The 25,482-nt window shown below is 37.3% G+C and overlaps 1 protein-coding gene across 4 annotated transcripts in view; it reads right to left on the reverse strand.

The window, feature by feature from the left end:
* CDIN1 (CDAN1 interacting nuclease 1) overlaps positions 1-25,482 on the reverse strand; it is a 144,335-nt gene that overhangs the window by 5,520 nt on the left and 113,333 nt on the right. For 2 of the 4 annotated variants that reach the window (XM_005520329.3, XM_014249719.2), the window contains 2 exons: positions 15,913-16,063; positions 13,203-15,096 (listed from right to left, as the gene is read on the reverse strand). The exons of 1 other annotated variant lie outside the window; for it this stretch is intronic. In XM_005520329.3, coding sequence (XP_005520386.1) covers positions 15,928-16,063 — 136 coding nt within the window. In that variant the 3' untranslated portion in view covers positions 13,203-15,096; positions 15,913-15,927. Of the gene's footprint in view, positions 1-13,202; positions 15,097-15,912; positions 16,064-25,482 lie in introns of those variants that run through there. One more of the 4 variants, XM_014249720.2, reaches the window with a different exon arrangement.

Consider the following 25,482-nt stretch of genomic DNA (forward strand, 5'->3'; position numbering starts at 1 on the left):
ATAATGTTCTTACTGAACTGGCTGTTCTGTTCTGGCTTTTATTAAATCAGTTATCTTCAGAACTTTAGAAGTACAGGGGTCAGACTAGAGGTGACCTCTGACCAAGCAAGGGTGTCTCTAAGCAGCTGAAGAGCTCACTTTTGAGGAGCCCAAGAAAGTGTTTGTCCCACTAGAACCCAAACATCTGCTACATAGGACTGTACAATTCCAATCCAATACTTTCCTGTGATCTAATTCCCCTTTGATCATCAGTTTTTAAGACTTGAAGCCCATTGCTTTTCTCTGCTCTCTTCTTCTGACTTAAATACTTGCAGATGACATTGCTTTGCAGGCATAAAAGCCTGTCATTGGAGCACTTGGCTTTTCACATTTCTCCCATTCTTGTGATCTGCTCTGTAGCTGCACTGACTTTTGTGGTGTCAGACCTGCTTATAGTTGCATAATGGAATAAATGGGATCCACACATTTTTAGAGCCTTTAAACGATCACATAATAGGCACAGATGCAGCAATGACTTAAATGGCTTCCCCTTCACCTTCTCCAGTCAAGTTAAAAAATGACAGCATTAATAGCACAAAAATCAAGAAACTAAAAAGGCACATGGAGCACTCTGGCACTTGTTTTGGTTTTCTGCTCTTTCTTCAAGTTAAAGAAAAGGCAGTATAAATGTGTGTTACAGGTGTGGCAGCACTCAATCTTTTTGTGTGTGTCCTGCTTAAGGGAAGAATGACAGCTGATGAATACATCTCTCTAGAGACCTGAAGTGATCATATTTACTGAATTGGATCTTTTGAAGACTGAGATAGTGAGGCTACATTTTGCTTAGCATTTTTAAATGAAATTAAACTATGAATCACTTCTGTTATGTCCTTTTTTCATGTCCCTTCAAGTGATTTTCTGTTTCTTATTTGCAATTTAGTAGAATGGAATAGAGATCTTGAGCTTGTTGGACAGAATACTGTATCTTTAGGAACCCAGACTTCAGAGGACTTGCCAAATCTTGCATCGAATACAAGACTTGCAGAAAGAGCATTAAAAAATATTTAAACTAAGTGATTAATTCCTTACCATCTGGAAGACCACAATCAGCAACAAAAGCAACTCAAAAATTCAAATGCCATTAATAGGCTTAGTGCTTCAATACAGAATATTATACTGCTTGTAAGAACAGTCCTGACCAGCCTTTCAAACACATCAGAAGAGACATAACGGGAAAATCTCTATATTATGACGGATGTCCAAGATTTATGATATTATAAACTATTGGTTATGCTGTTTTGACAACTGAAGAATTAATGAACGAGACAGATTTGCCTGCAGTGATGAACTATATCATACAGAAACATTAATAAAGATAAAACATTTGGAAATTCTTTAAGAAAAATAACATTTTTGCTCTTTTCTCAAGGAAAAAAATGAAGCCAGAAACATGACAGATTTCATCAAGAGAGCTGTTCACAGATTAAAAGCAGGTCTGATTTTTGTTTTGCCGTGCTAGACTTCACTTCTCAAACCACAGAAGAGTGAGGCGAATGTTTTCAAGCTTATAGTGTTGTTTGTTTTGTTTTTTCTTCCTTACACAGTGAATATTGTCTTCCTGCTAATTCTGTTATACCATACAAGACTTGTTTGCGTCTCAGTTGGGTTCTTCTGTTCAGCCTTCTGGTGCACTCAGAAGATGCCACAGAGGATCCACTCTGATCTTAGTGTCTGTCTGTTAAAGCAGCAAGGTCTGCTCCTGTAAGGAGCTCGGGTGATAAACCAGGGCCCTGGGGTGATAAACCAGGGCATTGGGGTGATAAACCAGGGCATTGGGGTGATAAACCAGGGCATTGGGGCCTTCAGCACCACACAGGATCTGCAGCTGATGCAGGTGGGAAAGCTGCAAAGAAATGCACAGAACAGTGGGAGCTGAAGCTCAAGATCCTTTGATTACTGCAGGACATGGGCTGCTCTGCAAAAGGGTACTTCTGTCCCCAGTAGTCATGGACAGCTACTCAGTGTAAACCTTGGAAACTCCCATTTCTGCGTACCTAAATGCCTTCATGAGTGTAATTTTTGGTGTGCATGGCACTTCCTGTATGAACTCAAGCTACACCAAATCACTAGATGATTTACCTCTTGGTATGAACACAAAAATAGCTGACAAGGAATTATAGAGAAATATTGGTTTAAGAGTTAGCATCCCAGAAGGGGGTGAACTTGGAAGTGGGAAATTGTATATATTTGGCATCAGTTAAAAAGGCCCGGTCAGAAGACTGAATGTGAAAGTCCATCTTTAACCGGTGAGAATTCAATACTGGTGTTAAGGATATTTCTTATCTATCCTTCTCTCCTACTTTTTTGATGCTACCTTTGTGTTAAGCACCTTCAGAGGTTTATAAACCAGTTTAGCTGGGCTGTACCATTGAGGAAGACTATAGAAAATTAATGTCCTGCTGACACTTAGAGAGATTATTAGATCCCTTTAACTCTCTATTGAGTCTTTCTACTTGATTTTTATAGTGTAAAAAATATACAGTGGTTACAGAAACATGTTTGATCAAAAACATTAAGTAACTGAGCATGCAAGAAATGTTTCTCTATATTGCTAGAGAGATAAGAAGTCAGTCTTAGTTGTCCTCTGTTTTATTAGTTTTGTCTTGGGTTTCTGCTATTCTAATCTTAAAGGTAAGATCTAAAAGGAATAAATTCAGATGTCTAAACTTGGAACACCATTCCTGCAGATCCTAGTGCCAGCATATAATTTCCCAGGAAAAACTAAGAACTCAGATTTTGACCCCAAAATTCCACACAAGCCTGAAGTTCTGCTGTTCCCCACGCCCTGGAGCACCTTGGTTGTACCACCTTATCACCTTATCACCTTGTTCTGGCTTTTTTCCTGGCTAGGACCCAGAAGTTAGAGCAACTTCCCTGCTGGGTTTCAACTGCATGATAATCTAAAAGCAAACCTACATATGGTGAGTCAATCAATCTCTACTTGAAGTGCAGTGATGTCAACTTTTTTTCTTTATAGAACACATATGGGAAGAGAAAGAGTCCTTGTGGTCCCCCTCATATACAATTGCATTTTGATAAGTGAATTAATATGTATTTAGTTTTCTCCTTTGTATGAAGGATAGACTTTGAAGACATATCCAAAATAGCACTGTGATGTTGTTCCCAACATTCTTGTTCCCACTTTCTGGCCCACGAAACGTGAGTTTTTCCTGCATCAGAATGACTCTGACAGATCAGAGTGGAGACTGTTAACTGTGCCCACAGGTTTGGACTCCCACTTGTGTCTTTCTGATCCCAAGAAGGTGCTGTAACCACCTACCTTTCCACAAAACTGTACTGAGAGAGGGCTCTGTGTCTTCTGTACCTTTGGAAGAATTCTCTATACCTCTTTATTGTGAAAGCATTTGTAGGCACTAACATTTAAGAATTTGGATTGTAAGTAGGTGGGAACACCACTTTGTCCTTTACAAAGACTCCTGTTTCAGAGGGAAAAAAAGAATTTGTAAATAGCTCTCACCAGCTTGTTCCTGCTGGAGTCAGTGTGTCAACCTTCAGGTGGCTGTTCAGTCAGGAGGTGGCTTAAAATCCACCTGCTCTGGTGAATGACACGGGGAGCTGGGGCCCCTAAATAAGGGTGTAAAATGTCTTTGCTCAGAATAATTAAGCCACACAACACAAGGCTGCTGCATCTGCTTGGAGCTTGTCTCAGCTCAGCAGCATTTCAATACTTTGAACTTCGTAGCTTTGCAGAGTTGGTAAAACCTGTTTTATGTTCCAATATGCATCACTGACTAAAGCTCTTTCTGTTGGGAACCACTCCAAATGCTCTGCTAACAGTAAACATCCCACTGGGATTCTTACTATCTACTACATCTCCTGCTAAATAACAGTTTGGATTAAAAAAAAAAAATCAGCTTTATGCCTGAAAAAATCAGATATACAACTGAGTTGCTTCTCCTTGATTGAAAACATCCACGTAACTGTCTGTGTCTATGACAAAATTAAATAAAAATACAGCTGCATTTAATTTCAAATTGAAGTCTTATAAAGCTGAATAGGGATTTTCAAGAGCATTTGGAAACTGACTTAAGTTAGATTCCTCTGAAATAATTGGCAAGTGATGCCTAGAGGCAATGAATTAAGTTGCTGCTGATTGCACTAGCAAAATCCCACTCATGATTTCTTAATTAATCTCTTGGAAGATATGGCAACGTGGTGTCTCTTGTAGGTTGTAGTATATGGATTATCAAGTGACTACTTGATAGTAGTAGAAACTGTAGTCTCTGTCTTTCTAAATTAAGTGGTCAATATCCTCCCCTGAAGTGTCTACCTTACCAAGTGGTAAGGCTAAATTACTTCTAAGAGATATATGTAAAACTTCCCAGAGCTCAGATAAGCCTAAAACATTGAAGTTGCTAATTTCTCCTGTTAACAGCACTGAGTTGCACGGGGCAACCAAAAATACAAAAATATATGTTGATTTATTTGCAAAATTCTCTTCAGATTCAATATATAGCAACCTCACTTTGTCTTCAGTCAGGAATAAAAACACACTGTAAATATTTTGGTTTCTGCATCCCAAGATTGCCTTTGAACACTACATGGGAAACAAAACCAATAAAAAAAAAAAAACCCAACCCCAAACAAATTTTTAACAAAAAAAAAAAAAAAAGAAAGAAAAAAAAAAAAGAAAAGAAAGAAAAATGCTGTAGTATAGAAGCACAGATGCCCATGGAACTCAGAAGATGAGGTACTGCCCATTGTAGGTTTTTTTTCTAGTGCACTATTTGGTAATAAACATAAACTTTTTGTCACTGGATTCAAGCAGTACTGTATGCTTCCTTTCATTAAATGAACAATGGCACACAGAGGTAGTTTTATCAGCTCAGATACCTCTTATTTCTCAACAAACCTGTGCACCCTCAGTGTACTCATCTGCCATTCAGCATACTTTGTGCCATTCAGATACATCTAAAACTTGCTAGTATTCTTGTTGTATCAACATTTCAGTATTTTTGGCAGAGGCCATATACAATGCAGAGATATCAACTGGCTCTCTGTTCCTTCCTCAAGCACTGACTTTTATATTGCACCACCAGAGCTTTAATAATTGTAGATCAGAATACACATAAATGTTTCTTAAGTCACTGAAGGAATGAGTGACTTAAATGAGGAATTACAGCACAGAAGGAGACTTGGCTCCACAACTTGAGAAGATAAACTGAATTGAAAATGTTTTTCACAAAGGCATTACTCCAGTCGTGTGAATTAATGGAACTTTCCAAAGTAAGAACAATGTGGAAAGATTAAACCAATCAGACAATGAAACAATGATATAAAAATATCTTCATTTTTAGCACATTGGCAAATGAATGCATTTAGTCAAGTATACCAGTCTCACAAGCTGCCTCTCAATCTGGACCTGTGGAGCTGAGAGAAAGCACTGCAGTGACGAGGAGACAGACAGTGAGAAATGAAGAGTACATCTGCAGACAATGCGAACATGTTGTAAAACTGCTTCTAGACTTAAGCCAGGTCAAGGCTAATCCTATTGCTGATTCAGTTCTGTAGAGCCAGATAATAAAATGCACTGTATTGATCAAAACACAGAGATACAGTTTGGTTCTTCTGTCACAGGACTGACAAAGCCTGAATTCAACCTGGGATTCCATCCTTATGATAGGTCCTTTCCTTTGTTTTCCTTTGCTCCTGATTCACATTGAATACGCCTTGCCAAAGAATTCAGGAAAACACTTTTTGATATCTTTGAAGGAAGTGGAGGCCAAGAAATCAGAAAATGCTTTGCTGTTTAGCTTTCAGTATTTATAAAACCAGGAAGCCATCACTTACGGGCTTGCCATCCAAGGGCTAAATAGACAGAGGAAGTCGTGTTCTCACATTGTTAATGGATCAGTGGGAAGCACAATAATGCATTTCACTAGCTAACATAGTTAAAGACACAACTTGTGTGCATGAGAGTTTTGATGTCTCACTGTTGTAAACGTGGTGGCTACTATGCCCCTAAGAATACTAATTTTCTAAATCCTAGATTAAAAGCACGTGGAGAGGGAATAGGGGAGATTTAGCAAATTGAATCAGATGAGAGAAAATGGTGAAAACTGCATGAAGGAAAGAATAATAGAAAACCTCATTAGTGAAACTGGAAACTAGCAAAAAAAAGTGAGTTTCATAGGAACAACTACAAGAGTTTGCTGGGAGAACACACTGGCTTTTGATTAAAGATGCCTTTTATTGAAATCGATTTGGCAGAAGAAACTTTCTCTGGGTTACAAGACACCTACGTACTGCCCCAGCAAAGTGGGGCATCTTGAAAGTGTCTTCTGAAGCAGGACTGGGCAAAGAGCAGCTGTCACCTAAGTCTCTGGCAACAACTTTCCCCCTGTTGTCCTTCAGGGGTTGCAGGTTTTCCCTCTTCAGTAGCAGCCACTAAAAGCTTTAGTCAGGCTTAGCACAAGGAGCAAGCAGTTTAGGAAGAAGAAACAGACACAAGCAGTGTAGGAAGGAATAATGTAGGAAAGATAACAAGAAGGCTAGTACAGCACAATTTTTAAAGGTAAATTGAAGTAGAACCAAAATGTTATTAACACACAAAAAAGATCAAGAAAAAAAGCTTATAGGGTGAGTGTGAAGCAGTTTCATTAGTGAGAAATGTAAAGCAATTCTGAACTAATTGTTTAGGCACAAGAATATATTCCTCTACTTGGTGCTCACCGTACTGGCTCTTGCCATCCTTGTGCCGTAGCATGTACAGCTCAAAATGGACATTGTCTCAGTATTAGCAAAAGTCATTGTAACTTTTAAAGGGTTGTCCCAGAAAGTAGGAATGAGACCTTAACACCTTCCATATGTTGGAAAACCTAGCTTGTTAACATGCCAAGAAGAAGCAAAAGACCAATAAAGCTGAATAAAATCCAGTCCCTGTGGAAGAATAAAAGAGTAAATGCTCAGCCATGATGCTGCTGAACACAGATGCCAGTAGATGACTGTCTGATCTAGTCTAGCAATGGAGTGATATTGGGTTGATAAGAAAAAAAACATCAGCAAACTCATAGCTCCCCCCAGGCATACCTGGGGCAGAGATGGGTAAGTATGAGAAAAATCCAGCAGAATTTGCTCGAGTCCTCATGGCAGAGCTCTGACAAACCGACCACTTTGTGTAAGTTCTTATGCCTGAGTAACTGAAGAATGAAGGAGAAAGGTCTGCAGTTTGTAAAATGGGAACAGGGAAACTGAAAATTACACCCTGTAACAAGGGATACAATATTTTCGCTTTAAATACAGTCTTCAGTGTTACTGTTCTCAGCTAACAGGCAGCTCATCTGGGGTGTAATTAAATACCCCATAGTTTTCCAGATATTATATACTATATTTTCTTCTTTGTCTTTAGTTAGTATCAGCTATGAGTAAGTTATCTATCTCTGGTCAAGGAGCATAAAACAGTTATGCAAAGCATAAATGGATAGGATTGTTTCAAGCCAAATACAGTATGGATGAGGCAAGTAAAAGACAAGAGTAAATCTATGACACCTAGTATCTTGTATTCTTATGACACATCTCCTTGACATGCCAAAAAGTGTTGCTGAGCTTCCGGGGTCTGTGGGATGCTGGAGCACAAATAACTCTTAACCTCTTCTCTGCTTTCAGCAAGCCTTACAGAAAAGCTGGGATGAAAGGAAAGCACAGGAAAACAACCGTCAGCTGGAGCCACCAACTTTTTGGCAAGCCAGTACGAGCTCATCAGTACAACTGAGTAACTGGACTTTTAAGTCTTTTAAGAATCTTTTAAGATGATCAAGCCAACTCGAGAATTTGGACCCTCATGGCAAATGTACACCTAAGCAAAAAAAAGTTGTTGCTTTTGCATGTTCCATTTAGCAGACTCTTTCCCACCATTTATTTTGTTTAAATAAATTTTTATTTAACAAACTGAGAGTAAGCCATGTGTCTTCTGACTATGAAGACTGGTGTTAGAAGTTTTAAAAGCACATCCTATGATGGATATATCTCATTAGTCTATATTTTATTGGTGACAGCTAACCATCAAATTCATCAAACCTGAAACACTGAATACTTTAACTCATGGACTTCAGATTACACATTCAAAACTTTGTGAATCAAATCAAGTATTTATTTCCAAAGGATAAGATTAAAATTCAAACTAAACAGAATACAGAAGTAGTTTGAAGTCAGCAAGTTAAAGCTAAAAATACACTAGCAAGTAGTATGTGCAAGAAGGAAAATAATAATAATAGCATAAAAAAATGATGGATTTGTGATGAATCTCAATATGGGCATTATAAAGGGTCCAACCTAAATAGAAGACACCAACTTGTCAGTAAAGGAACATATTTACTGAAATCTTGTACATTATGGGTTTCTAAAACATAAGACACCTGCAGAGTAACAAATATAACATTAAAAACTTTCTTTGAAAAATGCTGGAAGAGTTTCTGGTGTTTTGTTGAGTAAACAATATTCAAATACAGAAAAGGTCAGAAAAAAGAAGCAGATACCAGATTTACTCTCCATATGCATTTATAATTGGATGAGATGTAATATGCTTATTACAGCAAAAGTTATTTAGGCAAGATTGGAAAAAATCTTTCTGACTAAATAAAGATGGGTAGGGGAATGGATTCCCATAATCTTTCTAAGCATCTCCATCATCGCAGTTTTTTAAGACTAGATTAGACAGACATTTAAGCTGATCTGTATAGACAGTTGTGCCTCAGAGGAAGGATGAAACTGTGTCTTGAGACTCAATTTTGGCCACTTTTTTTTTTTTTATGATGTGTAGCCAGACTATTTTTTTCTAAGTGTATTTTATCATTTGTATGTAATGCAGTGCCAAACACATTAATATAAGGCTGCTTAAAGTGTGTGTGGAAACAAACTGATCAAACTAATTTTTATGTTTTTCCACTTATTATGGAGCCATCATGTTGAGGCAGAATACAAAATGGAGCATGCCATGAATGCTCGCTATGGAAAAGCAAAAGAAAATTAAAAAGTAAAAATTTAATCCAATACATCCATTCATAATGGAAGATATTTTCTGGTAATAAAGATTGCATTTTCACAGTACTCTTCTTTCAAAGGAGTTTCAAAGACCTTTCAGAAATTTTCTCAGCACCCCTGAGGCACTTTGGGAGGTGAGATCACAACTGTGCAGCTTCACATTGGAGACAGAAGCCCCAGTATGTCCAGGTCAAGTTCTAAAAGTTGCTGGCTCTCAGCAGGGCTGGGCCTGGAATCCTCCAGGTGTAGCTCATCTCCTCTCCCATGTCATGCTCTCTCAACATCACTGTCACTCAGCTTGCAGAAATGTCTCATTGCTCTCATCAACACTTAAACATATGATATCACCTCCTACAACAGGAAAAAATGTTGATTTACTGCCCTTTCCTGAAGACCTCCACCAACACAGCCACACTGAGCAAATATCTATCAGGGACTTCTACAAGAGAAAGAGTAGTTGCTATTTATTTATAGCAAAAATAATGTTTGTGTATATTTGGTTTATATTATCTTCATATAAAAATACACACAAATTCATAGAAATAAATATTTTAAAAGAAAACAATTGTATTCCTTTGATCTAGTGTCTTGCCTTCTCTCCTTAGGACAGAGACCCAGACAGATTTCATGTGTTTTATAGCATGCTGAACCAGAGAGTCATGGCTCTTGGCAAGAATCTCTCACTGATATTACAAAAGAATAATATATCACACATTTGTGTCCTAATGCAACAGTCATATAGTCTGAAATCCTGAATTTGAATTAAGTTTATAACCTTGACTAGGTGCTTGTTTAAGTATTTTCAAAAATAATTATTTAATATTGTTGTTTGACCTATTTACATGTCTGCTTTAAGTTAATAGCAAATACTTGGGCCATCAAATAGTTGTTGCTGTGTAAATGAATATTTCTGCATGTTCATATTATTTTCCTTCAACAAGTCCTCAGAGGTAAATACATTATAATAAATCTGTCTGTTTACAGACAGCTGGACATCGGTATGAATCTGTTAAATGTCTGTATAAAAAAGAAGAGTTTGTCTGCTATTGGGTAGATTCACTTTCTAAAAAACTTTAACTTTGCACTAATATGCCTTTAACTGCCCTTTAACACCACTCTTTGTGGATCACTATTAAAAGCAATAGCAAAATACAATACAGGGAATAAACCCCTCAACTCTCTTATAATAATGACAATAACCTTAGCCAAAGATATTTCTCTATTTCTCTAAAATTAATAACTAGCTGGGGTTAATGGCCACTGGCTTCACCTTAGGCCCTCAATTAATCCCTGAACCTCAATTGTTATTACCTAATTGACTTAGTTTCATCTCATTTTAACATTTCAAAGTGATCTTCCTAAAATCACACTGACAGAGTAACATGGTCTCTGTAGATATGCACTGACATGGTTTCAATGCTGTTACTTCGTCTCCATACGCTTGCATTGACATTTCATTCTGTGCTGACATGGCAGTGCCACATCTATGGATCTGTGCAGATGACATGTGGTTCTTCACATTAGGTGAAAGCCTGGCCAGAAGCGAGGGCAGGCTGGCATCTTATGCAGGGACATGATGCCAGCTGGGAGCTACTAAGAATTACTGCTATAATTTTTAATAATGGTTACCATTGCAAATATGATTTCTTTATTTGTAAACAGAAGAAATAGAAAATTTCAGTTGAAATCTTGCTGGCTTCCTTAAATAAACACACAAACAAAAATTTTTTATTACTTAGATCAACTTAAAAACTTAGCCTGAAAAATGCACCAGGTAATGTATTTAAAGAGGTTTTTTTTTTATATTATCACTTCATGCTAATTTGAGACTGCAAACTAATTATGCAGATCCTGTGTGTTCAAATATCATCATATCAATGCAAGTAGTTGAATACTCTAAGATGCAAATCTAAACTAAGAAATCCTCATAAAAACAGGGCATCAAAATAGAGTCTTTTTATTATGTGGAAAAGTTTTGGAAAAGTCTTTTGAAGCTCTTTGATCCAGCTCTGGAATAATTTTGGTAGATTACTATTGTATGAAACCCATAATTTATAGTAGCTGACCTCAGCTGCTCTTTGTATAACAGCCATATATGAAACAATAGCAGGAAAGTAAAAAATACAAGGGGAACTAAATCTGCTCTGTTTATTATGTAGCTCATAATTACATCTTCCTTATTTAATCTTTTGAATCCTGGCATGTTTTTAATAATACAGGTTCAATTAATATTTACTGTACACAGGAGAGTCAGTTTTGAGTAACGCATTTAGACTATCCAAACTTTGTGTAACTTGTGACCTTTCCCTAACCTAAGAGAGGTCTATTTTATACAGAACCTACTAGATAGACGGTTTCTCTATAAATGGTGAAGTTGCTGCCAAGCTCCCATTGTTAGCTAGTTCATTTTTCAACAGGCACACTTTAGGTTTCTATCACAACACTGTAAAGAGCAAGCCCTTGAGGTTTCTTCTTTTGTCAATGTAATAAAAAGGTTATTTCTCAATAACCTGCAAATCCACAACAAATGGCCCTTTGTGACTTAGAATAACATGATAGGCGGAATTTTTTATTGTTGTTTTTGCAAGCAGCTTCCCATTTTATTCTGTAATATTAAATCAATACTTGAGCAGCATTTGTTCTAATGTAATTTATCTCTTCCTTGAAATAACAAACCCATGTTTCTAACAACTGTTACCCTAGCTCAGTATTCACCATCAAACAGCAGAAGATCCCTGTAGAAGAAGCTATCTATTGTAAGACTTCATCGGACGAAGCAACACCAAGAATCAAGTTAAATTTTGTGTACTTTTTGTTGACCCTTGAGGAGCTGTTACCAACTCTGGTAAATAACAACACCCTGTAGGATGTACAAGCTCTTGCCAGATTGAATGTGATGTGGAAATGCGGAGAAAGCCATCTTTTCCGCTCTGAAGCAAGTAGAGTTTGGAACAGGAGGAAACCTAAACCTTTAACTTCAACAGATCTCCTTAGGGAAGTACTGCACAAGCAAGGCATGAACTCAAAGAAGGCAAGGCTCCTTAATGAAAGAGATGCTTTAACAGTTGAATTCCTAGTATCTCCTTTGCCTATCTTCTAGTAGCACAGAGGACCTAACTTAGTCCTTTGTACAACTGTACTCTCAACTGAGGAGTGAGTGATTATTCTGCACTAAGTGTGCTCCGTTTGGTGAGTACTCCCAGCCTGCAGAAATGACCTATGTTTCATACTGAGAGTATGAAGAGCAACACAATGGTTCCTCATTACAAGGCCATGTGGAAATCAGAGGACAGTCTCCCTGGAATCTAGAGCTGCTGTTTAAATTAGAGTAAGAGCAAAATTGCTTTAGATGGTTCGTCAGTTCAAATGTACACAGAAATGGAAACAGCACTTTTCAGAAGTAGTAACAGAAACAGAACCAGGTGGTAGAAAACATGGTAGAAAACTTTTCTAACAGGACACATGAGCAAATGGGAGGATACTGAATAAATAAAAGTGAAAGTTGTTAAAATAAGATGAAAAATTAAAAGGGGAGGATCAGAAAATGGAAAGAGGCTTTAATAGTCTTTGGTAGTAGTACAGATGATGGAGAAATCCAAAAGCCAATACCAGGGAAGAATGACTTTGTGAATGTGCAAATACAACAGGATGAAAACTACTGATGAACTACCAGTAGTATTAATGTAATGAAGTAAGCACTGTAAGACATTTGGTCCCTTTTCTTCAGCTTCAGACAAAACCTTTCTGCTCTGAACTGTCTTTAGGGAAATATTATTAAACTCATACTAATAATGTGTCCCCAGAATATTGGCATGAGAAAACCTCCATTCTCTTCCTATACTAGAGTATGCGACCCACCATTGTGCTGCTCCTCCTTTACAAAGAAGTTTTGCTTCCCTGCTCAATACAATTACATCAATTCCTAAAGCTCAGAACAGGCCTTATAACAGTGGTTGTAAGAGCAGATGCTTGCAAGTCTATATATGCCAGTGAGAACATCATTCAGTTTTATGTTCACTTCTGTTTTCTGGCTTGGCATAATTCATTAGCGCACTCTACAGAATACTCCATAAAACTGAATTTGGTTTTAATGTTAAGGTTCTAATGGCCACAACATTGTTTAAGAAAACCAAACCAAGAAAAAACACATAAACAAACAGTGGTTTGTGTGCCTCCTCTTTAATATTAAAATTGATGTTTACATCTGATAAAGAAAGAAAATAGCCAAATTAGTTTTGGTTTTTTTTGCAGTACACAAGTAGTAATAGCAAAACAGTGCTAATTTTTTATGTTTTGCTTTCAGCATTTAAAATAGTGACACAGCATAGTTTTTGTAGTAGCAAAGCTTTTTTGATAGCATGCAATGAAATTGGTACAGTATATAGACTTTTGTGGCTAATTTCATTCTCATTTTAATACAGATTCTTTAAGTGGGCAGTATATGAAGATGAGTTCAAAGCTCTGATTAAAGACAGCTGTACTGCTTTCCAACCTGTTATGTCACAGCATTAGGTAGAAGAATAAATAAACAAATATAAGTCTAAATTGATTTATCTCTGTGTCTCCACATAAATTTGTTTAATGTAAAAACAAATAAAGCAAAGCTTTGATGAAGGTTAGCAGAATTTTCAACATCTGTGCAGATAAATTTAATTTATTCAAAAAGAAAAAGCAGCATTAGTGTATCATGTAAAAGCTGATTTAAATTATTTCATACAACAGAAAGCATATGCAGTAGCTAAAACAAATTCTATTTGCCTTTAAAACCCATTTCACTCAGACAACCATTACTTCTGAATTTCCCACTATGATAATGTTCAGTTATTTCTTCTTTTTTATTCCCTTCTTGATTTTACACATTCTCCTAACCTAAACCATAGTTAAAAGTCCCAGGGGAATTAACACCCTAAAGGTAGCCTGTGTGTAGCATTGTGCAGGTACATTCACAGATTGCTTTTGTGTATCTTTATGGGCAGATCTTTACAGCTGGTCAGGTAAAATAAGCTCAGCACAATACCTTAAATATTTGAATGCAAATGAGTTACAGGCATTTGAATATTTCTTAAAAATAAATCTCTTCACTACAACATATTCAAACCCAGGAAAGTATGTCTATACAAAAATAACTCACTACAGTAAACCTATACTAGTTTATCTCTGCAGCAAGGAACACCAGAAGATTAAAGATATTCTTCCTTGAAAATGAAAGATTTGTCAAAATGATAAATTCCTGTCTGAAACTTACCAGAAAGTGTTAAGGTGAAAACTAAAAATTAAAAAATACTGTGTATACATCCAAAAACTACAGCTGGAAAACTCCTGGATAGTAGTTTTAATATCCTTTCCACTTGAGGCAAGACTGTAAAAAGTCTGCACATGATTTTTGAAAAATGTACAGGCGCACAAAGTATCACTAAACTTTCAACTAAAAAAAGGTGATGAATATGCACTGTAATGTTTTACAGACCCTTTCTTTCTGGAAAAGATCATCAACTTGTGCTTTAGGGAGACTGTTATCAGTCCTTAATTTCTACAACAGAATCCATAGCTTTTCTCAGAAAATCTGAACATGATGAGCATACAGGCAAATCTCTCACTGACATTTTAAAATATTTTGCCCTTTCTTGAGTAATAGTTAGCAAAGAGTATTGAAGTGTGCCAAGCCAAATATGCCACCGTCTTATTAAAAACATCTGAGAGCACAAACCTGAGACCCAATCTTGCCCTTCTGAGTGGCAATGTGGATGGAAAAAGAAGAGACTGAATTCAAAACTTCAAGAAGGGCTAACACCCACCTCAATCAACTTCTGATCTTGGTGGTTCTAAGAAGAGAAAAACAAGGCTCTTGCAAGGAAACAAGTACACAGGAAACTTCTGTCCATTTGTGTGCTTTATTTGTCTTGTGAAACTGATCCAGTATGAAGCACTGTTTTATCATTTTTTTAAAATTCCCCTTCATGAATACCAGGATGGCGAAATCCTTCAGTAATAACTCACATAGAAAACTCCTGCATGTTGTTCTTTTGGACTTCAATGTGCCAGAAATTTGCTCAGTACCTATAGGAGTAAAGACAGATTCCTTCCTTAGTCAGTTAAGAGAAAAATTCCTAGGTATAGATTCCCTGGGGGTGAGGGAGAGAAAAAGACAAAACACAAGGTATTTTTGAGTCATTAAAATACCTACTAATCCTCCCCCACACTACCCCCAAACTTCACAGGCTTATATACATAAAATGAAACTTGTGCTCTTCACTTTCACCCCCTCTCAAAATCCCCTAACCATTTTTTAACTGTTAACTTGGGATTGTTGATTTTAACAATCAGATAGTGACAAAACACATACACCAATTATTATCTCAGAATCTGGCTATTTACTGTAACAGCCATGATCCTCTTACCACTTGGGCTTTACCAGCTTTGCATTATATTATTTTAAGCCCCAAAACAACAGTTTTCACCAAATCTCCACATCACTGTAGGTGTTTTAGTCACATCACTAGCACATAGTGAATTCATAAAAAACACTTAATTTTACAGGTGACTGTAACAGGCATAAGAATTGAAAGCTCCACCTTTCAGCCTCTGAACTTTTGTCTTTGTTTAGAATGCTTGAAGAAGCCATCCGGAAGGAAGAAAGATTATGAGTATCTTGAAACTAGCTGTTTGACAGAGACAGAACTGCTGATAATGAGTGGGTTGTGTCTGTCTTTTTTGGCTGATCACAACAGAGGTCTGAAGCAAAACAGAAACTCTTGATATGTTTGTGTAAAGCAGCAGTAGCATAAGGGCGGGCAGCAGGAGTTCAGCTGAAGTTCAGGGCAGATGCTGCCATTAGTTTACACTGCAGGAAAGTAAAATTGCTTCCGGATTTACCTCTTCCTCCCAACATCAGCACTGAGCCATGCTGTGGCGCAGAGTCACAATGTCAGTAGGGAAGCAGTCTTTTAGCAGGATGCCACGTTCACGATGGCAGTCCAGCTCTTCAATAAATCCGTACCAGTAGATGACTAATCCAGGGCCAAATCTATCAAACAAAAAAGAAAAATGAACTTATGTAACTGTGTTAGGGGAATTTCAATTTCCCATCTCTGTGATTCCAACACAAATCTTGTAACTCCACTGCAAAATTGGAGGGAGTCTTTAACCTCCGTTTAATTTTCAAATTTTGAATGTGCAATTGATCGATGTCAATAATACCCGATTCCATGAATAAAAATGCTATTTAGAGACTCATAGCGTCTACATCAGTTTCAGTTTCTTCTTTTGAATATTCTGCATGTGTCAGTAAGAAATACCTATGTATTAAATACTATGTAACATTCAGTAACTGTGATATATAGAGAAACTTCTTTTGACATGCACCCTGCTCTTTCAGATTTGTGTGTGCAGACATGAAAGACACAAGGGTTTACACATGTCCCAGTTCACTCAAATTACAGTACCATGAAGATAACAATGAATCCTTAAAGTATAATCTCTACAATGAGCTATTATTCAGGTAATTATTAACATAAAGCACAATTCAGAAGAAACAGAAAGTTTGTGTTGTAATGGCTCTGAAATGTGCCTCAGGAATTCCTCAGATATTGCTAACTCTGACTGATCCCCACCAGGCAATCTCAGGAAGTAGCCCCATGGACTATTTTACCCATCAGGAAGTTCAGACCTTCAGGCTGGGTTCATAAAGAAGTAATCACTATCAATCACTGTGTACTGCGATATGTTTTGCACATCAGTTTCACGTTTTTCCTACTGAGAGCACTTAATTAAAGGGCAGCACTACTTCTGGTGTAGTGTTGCAGGAATTTTACAGTGGAATCATAAATTATGAATGTTGGGTTAGTAAAAGGATGTCTAAAAACAGAACTGCTTTCTGTAGTCTAACATTACAGCAGTCTGTACAACATTAGGCCAAAAAGCTTTTTCTTCCCTTGATTTATTATATGCTGCAGTGAACTTGCCAAAACCAACAGTGCAGGATGAGCTGTTAGGTACCGTCTGTACAAGAAAAAGTTCAATAGAATGTCATGCAATGGTTTATATGCAGAGTTGTACTCAGGACTCAAGCAATATGGTAGCCAATTTTTGTTAATGTTTAATTATAATAAATATGTGCCGGGGAGAGGCATGGTAACCTAAATGTCCACTGAGCACACAGTAAAAGCACTCAAGGCCATGGGTAGTGCCAGACTGGCTTCATGAGGGTGGTTTCTTTCCAACAATGCAGAGAAAACTCTATTTGATGTGCTCCTGTAATGGAATAGGGATCAAAGGATGAAGAAACCCCTGTGGCTTCCTCCTGCAGTTTCAATTAGATGTGGTACTCTTTTGCCTGAAACTGCTGCAGAGCATTGTAACATTTTGGTCTATGGCTACTACTCCTCAACCTCCAAGTGGCCACAGTTCAGTGGCAGAGTAAATTACCCTCAGCATAGATGGGGCCACACTGGCAAATACGCTTTTTGCAACTGAAAGGCGATATTCGAAAGTTGAAAGGTTAAAACTCTGACACATCTGGTTGTACTAGTAACATATCCAAACATGTCTGGCAATAAATACAGTACAGACTAAAAAGTGGCTCCTATGAAGAACAATGCTGCCTATACCCAATTCCTAATTTTGTCTGGCTGGCCAACAACTTCAGCTTCTTTCCACTGTCCTTTGCTTAAGCTTCTTGAGGGGCCAAAATGTGCAGAACCTCACTATACCCACAAGCCTGGAGACCCAAGCAGGAGCAAGGAGCCAAGGCAAGTGAGGCCAAGGACTGATGCTCACAGCCTCTGGTGAGAGACAGCACCAGTCTGCCGATCCAGGAGGGGCCACTTTTGTTACTTCACAGACTATGCATCTGTTGGGTAATTGGGTGGGGATGTACTTACATACTAACCAAAATTATTTTAAAAGCAAAAATCCCCAGAAAATAGGGAGCAGACCTTACATTTCTAATGGGCTATTTTGTGCAAGGCAGAAGGTACAAAATGTATGCAAGTAGTTACTCATTATGAGCACATGTGCCAGGTAAAACCCTGATGCTAATGAGCAGCTGCTCACCCAAGTTCTGAAGGGCTCATTTCAGTTTGTGGCAGTCTGAATCCCCCATCCACCATAAAATGAATGCGGCACTGTGCTTAAGTAATTTGTTTAGTTATTTTTTGAAACTGTAATTTTAATTAAAATTACTATTTCAAGACACCTCAAAAGGCTAATTTATGTCTTGTGAGCAAATCACCTCAGCTCAAGCATACTTTTTGAGGTACTTAAAAATTATGTTCAGAAATACCAAATTTGATAATAAAATTATAGACAAGAACATCTGCAGACTGTTAATGGCAGGAGCAAGTACATCTTTGGCATGAAAACATCCATCAGTCCTGCTTCTGACTGTGGTGTTACAGCAAAGCTATTTGCCCTGTGCTGCCTACGTTGCACTTTTTCAACTCTGTTGTGTCATTCGTTCTGTTATAGCTCTATATCATAAAGCTCATGTGTATGAACACATAAAAACCCGTGCCATACTTTTGTTTGCTGCACTTAAGTGCAGTACTTAAGACCAAAATTAAGTTGTTGGCACATTAAGCATTTGCCACTGACTATCACGAACTCCTGCTGCTAAGTGCTAATTTCTCTCTCATTAACGCCCAGAGTTGGCAAACCACAAACAATGCCACTGGTTAATTACTGCTGCCTTAATTTGAAAAGACACTTAACCTTTTGTGTAAGGGGATGAGATAGGGAAATGTAACCTAAAAGTAAGAACCATACTTTAAAATTTGACTCCTTCCCAAATGGAGATAGGACGCCCTGAGGAATGAAAGTCAGTGCTGTGAATTACAAAGTCAAGCTACAAATTGATTTCTTGTATCAGTGGTAACATGGAACAAGTTAAGTGACTGACTAGGGTTTGCACAGGAGAGCGAACTCAAATGACAGAATGCATACTTGGTATTGCTATGGAAAGGGGATGCATTCAGTAGCTCTGAGGAGCACAGAAAAGCTTTGAATGTACCAATTGGCTCTAGAACGGTCAAGGTACAAGACAGGCCAGGTTATCTTATTTGAGATGAAAGACATGCTGCAGAAAGTTTTGGCTTAAATTGAAAATCAACCTTAGAATGCAACAAACTATTGGACTCCTATGGATTTTCTTCTTGCTTAGAAAATTGTATAAATCCCTGAAAATATGCTTGTATTTCTTCTCCCCATCTTCTTAGGTGTGAAGGAATCCGTCCAAAATTTACATAAAACTGCTATTTTAGCTTTTCCAGCGAAAGTACTGCTTTTAGAACTTTACTTTTATTAGGGGTTTTTTTTTAAAGTTGAGAAGAAATTCAAGTAACTAAGGCTTGGTTGATTCCATGCAGTAAAAATAGAATGAGGAGGAAATACAGAGGCAAGCTTCCTTCAGAACATAATAAACATAGCAAGTGAAAATCGTCCACACAGGTTGCATCAGTTTACTTAAAAATTAACCAATAGATAGGTAGCTATCATTACCTAAATCCTGGTTTAGTCAATGCCCAGTTCTGACACTAGCATTGTGACTGACTACAAGGCAGCCAAAGCCAGCTCGGCTGCACTTGGGGTGTGAGTACCAGAAGTGCCAAAAGGGAGGCGCACAAGCTTCTGACTCCAAGGCACGGCAAGAGGAGAGCAGCATTACAAAAACTCATGGATTGCTTTAGCCCAAATTTAGGCTTGATATAGATGACTAAATTTAGTCTAAGTACTAAAGGCAGCACATGGTGTCTTTCAAAGAAATAACTGAAGCATTTGAGACAGAAAAATACAGTTTGAGTATAGTTAAATATAGTTGCAGTCTCAAAAAGTTCTTTAGATAAAACATCTGACAACACTATTTGATCTAAGTAAGTCAGGTTTGCACTAATTTCAGATTGTTCAGAGGAACGCTGTATCAGTTAACCATATAATTTCAAATATATTTTGAATGAAAACCATAGCTAAAGTAGTACACTGATAATCCTGAGACACTGAGTTTTGTTTTAGAAAGGAGTTTCACAGAGATACTCTGTAAAGCCAGAAAGTAAAATTCAGATAACCCAAAGCTAAATGCTTCTTTGTCTTAAGAAAGAAATCACCAGCAACAACAACTAAGGGATCACTTAAAAAAAAGGGAAAGAAAACAACTAAGTAAAATATGAATCTGGATTTAACTTGCCCTCCAGTTGAACCGTTTTTTTGCTAGAACAGAGAAACACTTTTATTTATTTATCAAAGTGGCCTAGTAGGCTCACACATATTCTACTTTCTTTCAAGAGAAACTGCTTTCTAGTAATGTCTTCTGGAATGTCTGTGTGAGGTCCATACCACCTCCTTAGGATTTGCCTAGACATGTGGCTGTTGTGAGGTGATTTTTTTCACCATCACAAAGCCTTGCATGTGCTTTTATGAAAAATGCATTTATGAAAAATATATTTTCAATACACTGCTTGATACGGAACAGAAATGTGAAAGAACTTGGAATCATTTTTATAAAAATGTTCATTTATTATTAGTCTATTTGTTATAGATGTTCTATATGCATCTCAGCATAATGTAAATTATTTGAATTCCAAAAGACTCTCATAAGAAAATGCTGGCATATGAGTTATTATTTCTAATGTGCATGCATTTAAACATATATTTTATCAAATGGATTCATCCATCATCAATGGATTCATGTTACAAAAGTTTAAGTCTACCTGGTTGGTGATTTTAATTATCTAAGTCACACCTGAATGTGTCTTTTAAGGACTGCATTCTGGTCCCCCACTTTTCAATGCCAGCTAAAAAGCTGACTTTGTCTCCTTGTTTTTCTTTTTAAGTATGGAGAAAACCAGAGCATTACCATTTGCACAGCACTACTTGTTTTTTGGGAAAAGGGAATTACAAAAGTTCACAAATTAGTTATTACATTCTAAGTCACTTTAAGATTGTTCTTCAGAACCACAGTTGTGAGTAAACAGGCTTTACTTCTAGTACTAATAAACCTTGAAGATAAAATAATTAACCTCCCCATAATAATACATAGTAAGTTTACTGTTTAAGGACACTCAGCTTTATTTTAATGCACTTGTAGAAGTCACATTTGTGTCAGCGGAAGAAATTTAGGAATTGGCAGAGCTAGGCTAGTAGGCAACAGCTACAGACCATATTTTCAAATAAGGTCAGTTGGCATAAGTCAGCCAGCTTCCTTATGTCTAGACCAGTTTACTACTGCTGATGACACAGCATTATATATCTTGGCAAACATTTAAGAGCCACTGCTCAGAAATGTACTTCGATTAGCAAGAAACTTTCCACTTAAACAGCTACTGCAGTCCTAATTCAGAATAGTTTATAACAAGGTATTTTTTTCTACCGTTCATTTACACAGAGTTTTAAAATCAAATAAAGGTACTTGTGCATTAAGACAGTGCATATTGAAAACTCCAAATGCAATTTAAAGATAACAGTGGGGTTTCATCATTACTGTCAGTTTTCCAATCTTCAACATAATTTTGTGATCCAGTGACACACACACAGCACCTAATTACTTTGACTTCACCAAATCTGGTTGAAAGGAGTAAAAAAATCCAGTAGTTAGCAAATCAAGTAACTGAATGATAATTTTTGCTTTAAAAATCTGGTCCTTAACCTGTAATCCATAAGGCTGCAATATTTTTGTGCCCAACTCTCTTAAGCTACTTAACACAGACTTCCAACAGTAGCAAGTGCAAAAAATAAAATTAAAAAAAAGTAATTCTTGCAAGTGTGGCTCAAGAAAGTTTAACAAGTTCTGATCACATACTCTTAATAGGAAACTTGTCCATGGCATGAACAAGTACTACATCATGCCTCACACACAGACAAGCAGCATAATGCGCCTCAAGGAACCAGGCATCCGGTTCACGCTGCTTAAGGTAAAATTAAGCAAGTAAAACCTAATCTGCTTTAAGCTTTGATGTTACCACAGTAGTTGGGGGAAGTCTTATTTTTACTGAAGTCAAGGAAAAGACCAAAGTCTACTAATACTTTGTGCGGCTCCCATGTACAAGTTTTGACTTAAAAGTGGGAATTTCTATGGGCTGAGAAAGGCAGGCATTTCCATGAATGCCAGGAACTGATATATGTAGTTGATGTGGAAGTTAGAGTTGTCAGGTGAAAAATAGGTGGATGGAAACTAATATCAGGCTTCTCTCTCTACAGCTACACCTCACTCAGATGTGATTAAATCTTAATGAACTTCTTTTTCACTAGTTATCTTTTTACCTCTGCAATGAGACTGTTGAGGCTTCAATCAAAAAGTAGCATTTCATCAAGCTTATAATATGATTTAATTGCTTTTGACATTTTGAAAAATAAAAACAAATCAAATTATTTTCATGTGGACATAAGGGGGCATTTAAAATATTTTAGAATTTTCCACAGTACAGTTTTAAATGTGTATTAATAGACTGCACCAGAAACTGTGCAAGTCACTGTCATTAAAATATTATAAATACAATATAACTTTTAGCTGCATAATACATTTTTAATAAACAAACTGTCGAAACACATTCTTCACTTACACTTCTTCATTCAGATCCGAGTACTGTTCTCCAGGCAAATAAAGGATTTTTATAATCCTCAGTGACAAGTTAGGCTTTTTTTTTAAATACAGTTCTCATGGAAATTAACTTTTAAAAACTATGATTAAATAACATTAAGGCTACAGTGATTTACAAGGATCAAGGCTTTCTAAGTGAAGACTGATGCAGTGAGTGAGAAAGAAAACATACTGGCTTCAAGGCAGCTTGTCATTAAGAGGAGAGAGCCTTGAGTGAACTTTGAATCTCTCAATTTCTGTTGGTTCATGTCCTAACATCTACTAAAATACACTTTTGTTTTGTTTTGTTTATTAACAGTATTCCAGATGTTCAACTCTCAAGTGGTTGTGTGTACTTAAGGTACAACATGTTTTTCTTTCAGTCTCAGCATGTTCAAAAATCAGGTTGATGATTTCTTTGCACTTTAGATTGTAAGGTTTTGTGCTCTAAAGACACACTACAAGGTGACCCTATGCCTGCACTGCAGGATTGGGCTGATGTATTGAAAATTAACATGATACTCACACCAACATTTTAGAAAAGAGATTTTTAACCCTTATGTTGCTGGATTGCTTCATGGAAATAATGGCCACAGTCTTTTCAGAAAATCAAAGAATGGTTTAGGGGGGAAGGGACCTTAAAGATCATCTACTTTCAAGCTCCTGCTGTAGGCAGGGGTGCCTCCCACTGAGATCAGGTTGCTCAGTGCTCCATCCAACCTGACCTTGAACACTCACAGGGATGGGCCATCCACAACCTCTCTTGGCAAGCTGTTCCACCGCCTCTCCCCCTTTAATGCAGCCCACAATGTACTTGGCCTTCTGGGCTGCGAGTGCACACTGCTGGCTTTTTCTGGCTCTGGTGGGGATCACTTGGGTATGCATCTCAGAAAACTGTATTTTGGCTGGCTGGGAAGATAGTTCCAGCATCTGGCTAAAAGGCATAACAGATAGTGTTCCAAGTATGTTGTTTGGTAACTTGGAGATAAATGCAATATTCTCAGAAATATAAAGATGCTACATTAGTTAACCATTTCAATACAGGGCAAAGTGACTTCAGGCACCCTGGATAAGGGACGTAACAAAGCAAAAGAAGCTCAGCCAAAATACCCTAAAATCTGAAAGGCACAATACAATAAAAACTTTTCACATCTTTTTCAGAAGCTTCAAAATTTTCATTCTGGTAGAGAAAGTCTAATATTCTATTCTGTATTAGGTGTGGCATCATTTATTTGTCTTTCATAACTCAGGGTCAGCACATTGTTTTACCGTCCACTGTTTTGCAAGTCCATTAATGCGTTCCTGTTCAAAACAGCAACACCCTTCCAATCCTACAATATGCAGTTTAAGGACTAGTTTACTAAAGCAGCGCTGCTTCTATTTTAACTTGTGCCACTTGTATTTACCAGTTAATACATTGTAAGAATGGCAGAACTCTTTGAATAAGCAGGAAATAAAGATGGTTGCTTGCACTGCAGAACTGTTCCACATATTGTTGCTGAAAGCATCACTTTCTGATTAAATCCAGGCAAGGAATGTTGCTTCTTGAGGTACTTGCTTGTTACTCAGTTTCCCTTAGAAAACATTATGCCATTAGTTTGCTCTCCAGAGACTGTGGATGCAAGGGCACTATTGTTTGATTCTGCACATTTGAAGATGTGGATCAGTGTTGAGAGGAGTTACTGAGGTTATTTCAAACATTTTGTTAAACTCACAGCAGCCTTCCCAAAGGAATGCTTGGCTGAAAACTGCCTCTTATCCTGGGTGACAGAGAACATGAGAAAAGCCTTTGAGTACTGTTAGATTGAAGTCCAGGCAGCCACAAGTGCTGGTCAACTCATGTTGCCACTAGGTGATTAACAGTTGTTTATTTTTAGGGCTGAAAGTAACAGGCCATCCTAAGGCCAGTGCAAGATGATATCTGAATAATCTGTGAGTGCCTCATAGTTTGCAGCAATCTTTTCTTTCTGTGCAGCTGTTTATCTGGTGTCAGTGCTCACCAGAAAGACAGGATATGCCAAAAGTGCATTTAACCAAGGAGGCAGAACTGTTCTTACAGAATTAGATTTTCGTTTAATAACTATTTTAAACCAGAACCAAACTAATCAGAAAAGCTGCTCAGCAAATTTTGATAGCAGAAATATTGATAAATAAAGGCACTATGTATGTTGATAAATAAAGGCACCTGGGTGTTTACTATTTGCTGAGCATAAATCTCGTAGCCAGCATTAAAGCTATCTCAAGACATTTTAAATGAATTATTAGACAATTCAGTATCTTCAAATCCTTATACACAAATATGCAATAAAAAAAAACAATGTAACAGATGAATTAACAAATGGAGGACAGCTCATCTGTGCTTCCAACTTCCCAGATCAGAGAATTAGAAGACCAGATAGTAAATCATACTGAGTATCTCCCCACAATGCTGCTTAGCAGTTAACTACCAAACACACTATTGCCCATAATTGACAGGCAGAAGCATTTTATGTGTGATGCTGTACTTAAATTTACTGTCTCTCAAAATGTAAGTCACCTATCTGTATTAAGCAGGGAACAGATGAAAAAGGAAGTGGTATCTCTGCTGCCCATTACTTTGGCACTTGATGCCCACCCCGAAGGAAGGCAAACACCTCCTCTGACCCTGAATATTCTTACTGCCTTTGGAATCCACTGGCAAACTTTAATTTAAGTGTGCCTGGTACACACTTATTTTTAATGCCTGAGGCTCCTCAGCTTGTCTCTCAATTGATTCATATATCCAGTGTCTGTTCAATCCAAACTGGTCCCGCCCCACTCCATATTTGAAAATAATTTGGGATTTAGTTGTTATTCAGAAAGGAGTGCATCCTGAAATATACAAGTCTTATGTATCACCT

The sequence above is a fragment of the Pseudopodoces humilis genome, chromosome 7 (assembly GCF_049639895.1).
Source record: "Pseudopodoces humilis isolate 2021_Gansu_Grassland_sample_001 chromosome 7, ASM4963989v1, whole genome shotgun sequence".
NCBI classification, from domain to species: Eukaryota; Metazoa; Chordata; class Aves; order Passeriformes; family Paridae; genus Pseudopodoces; species Pseudopodoces humilis.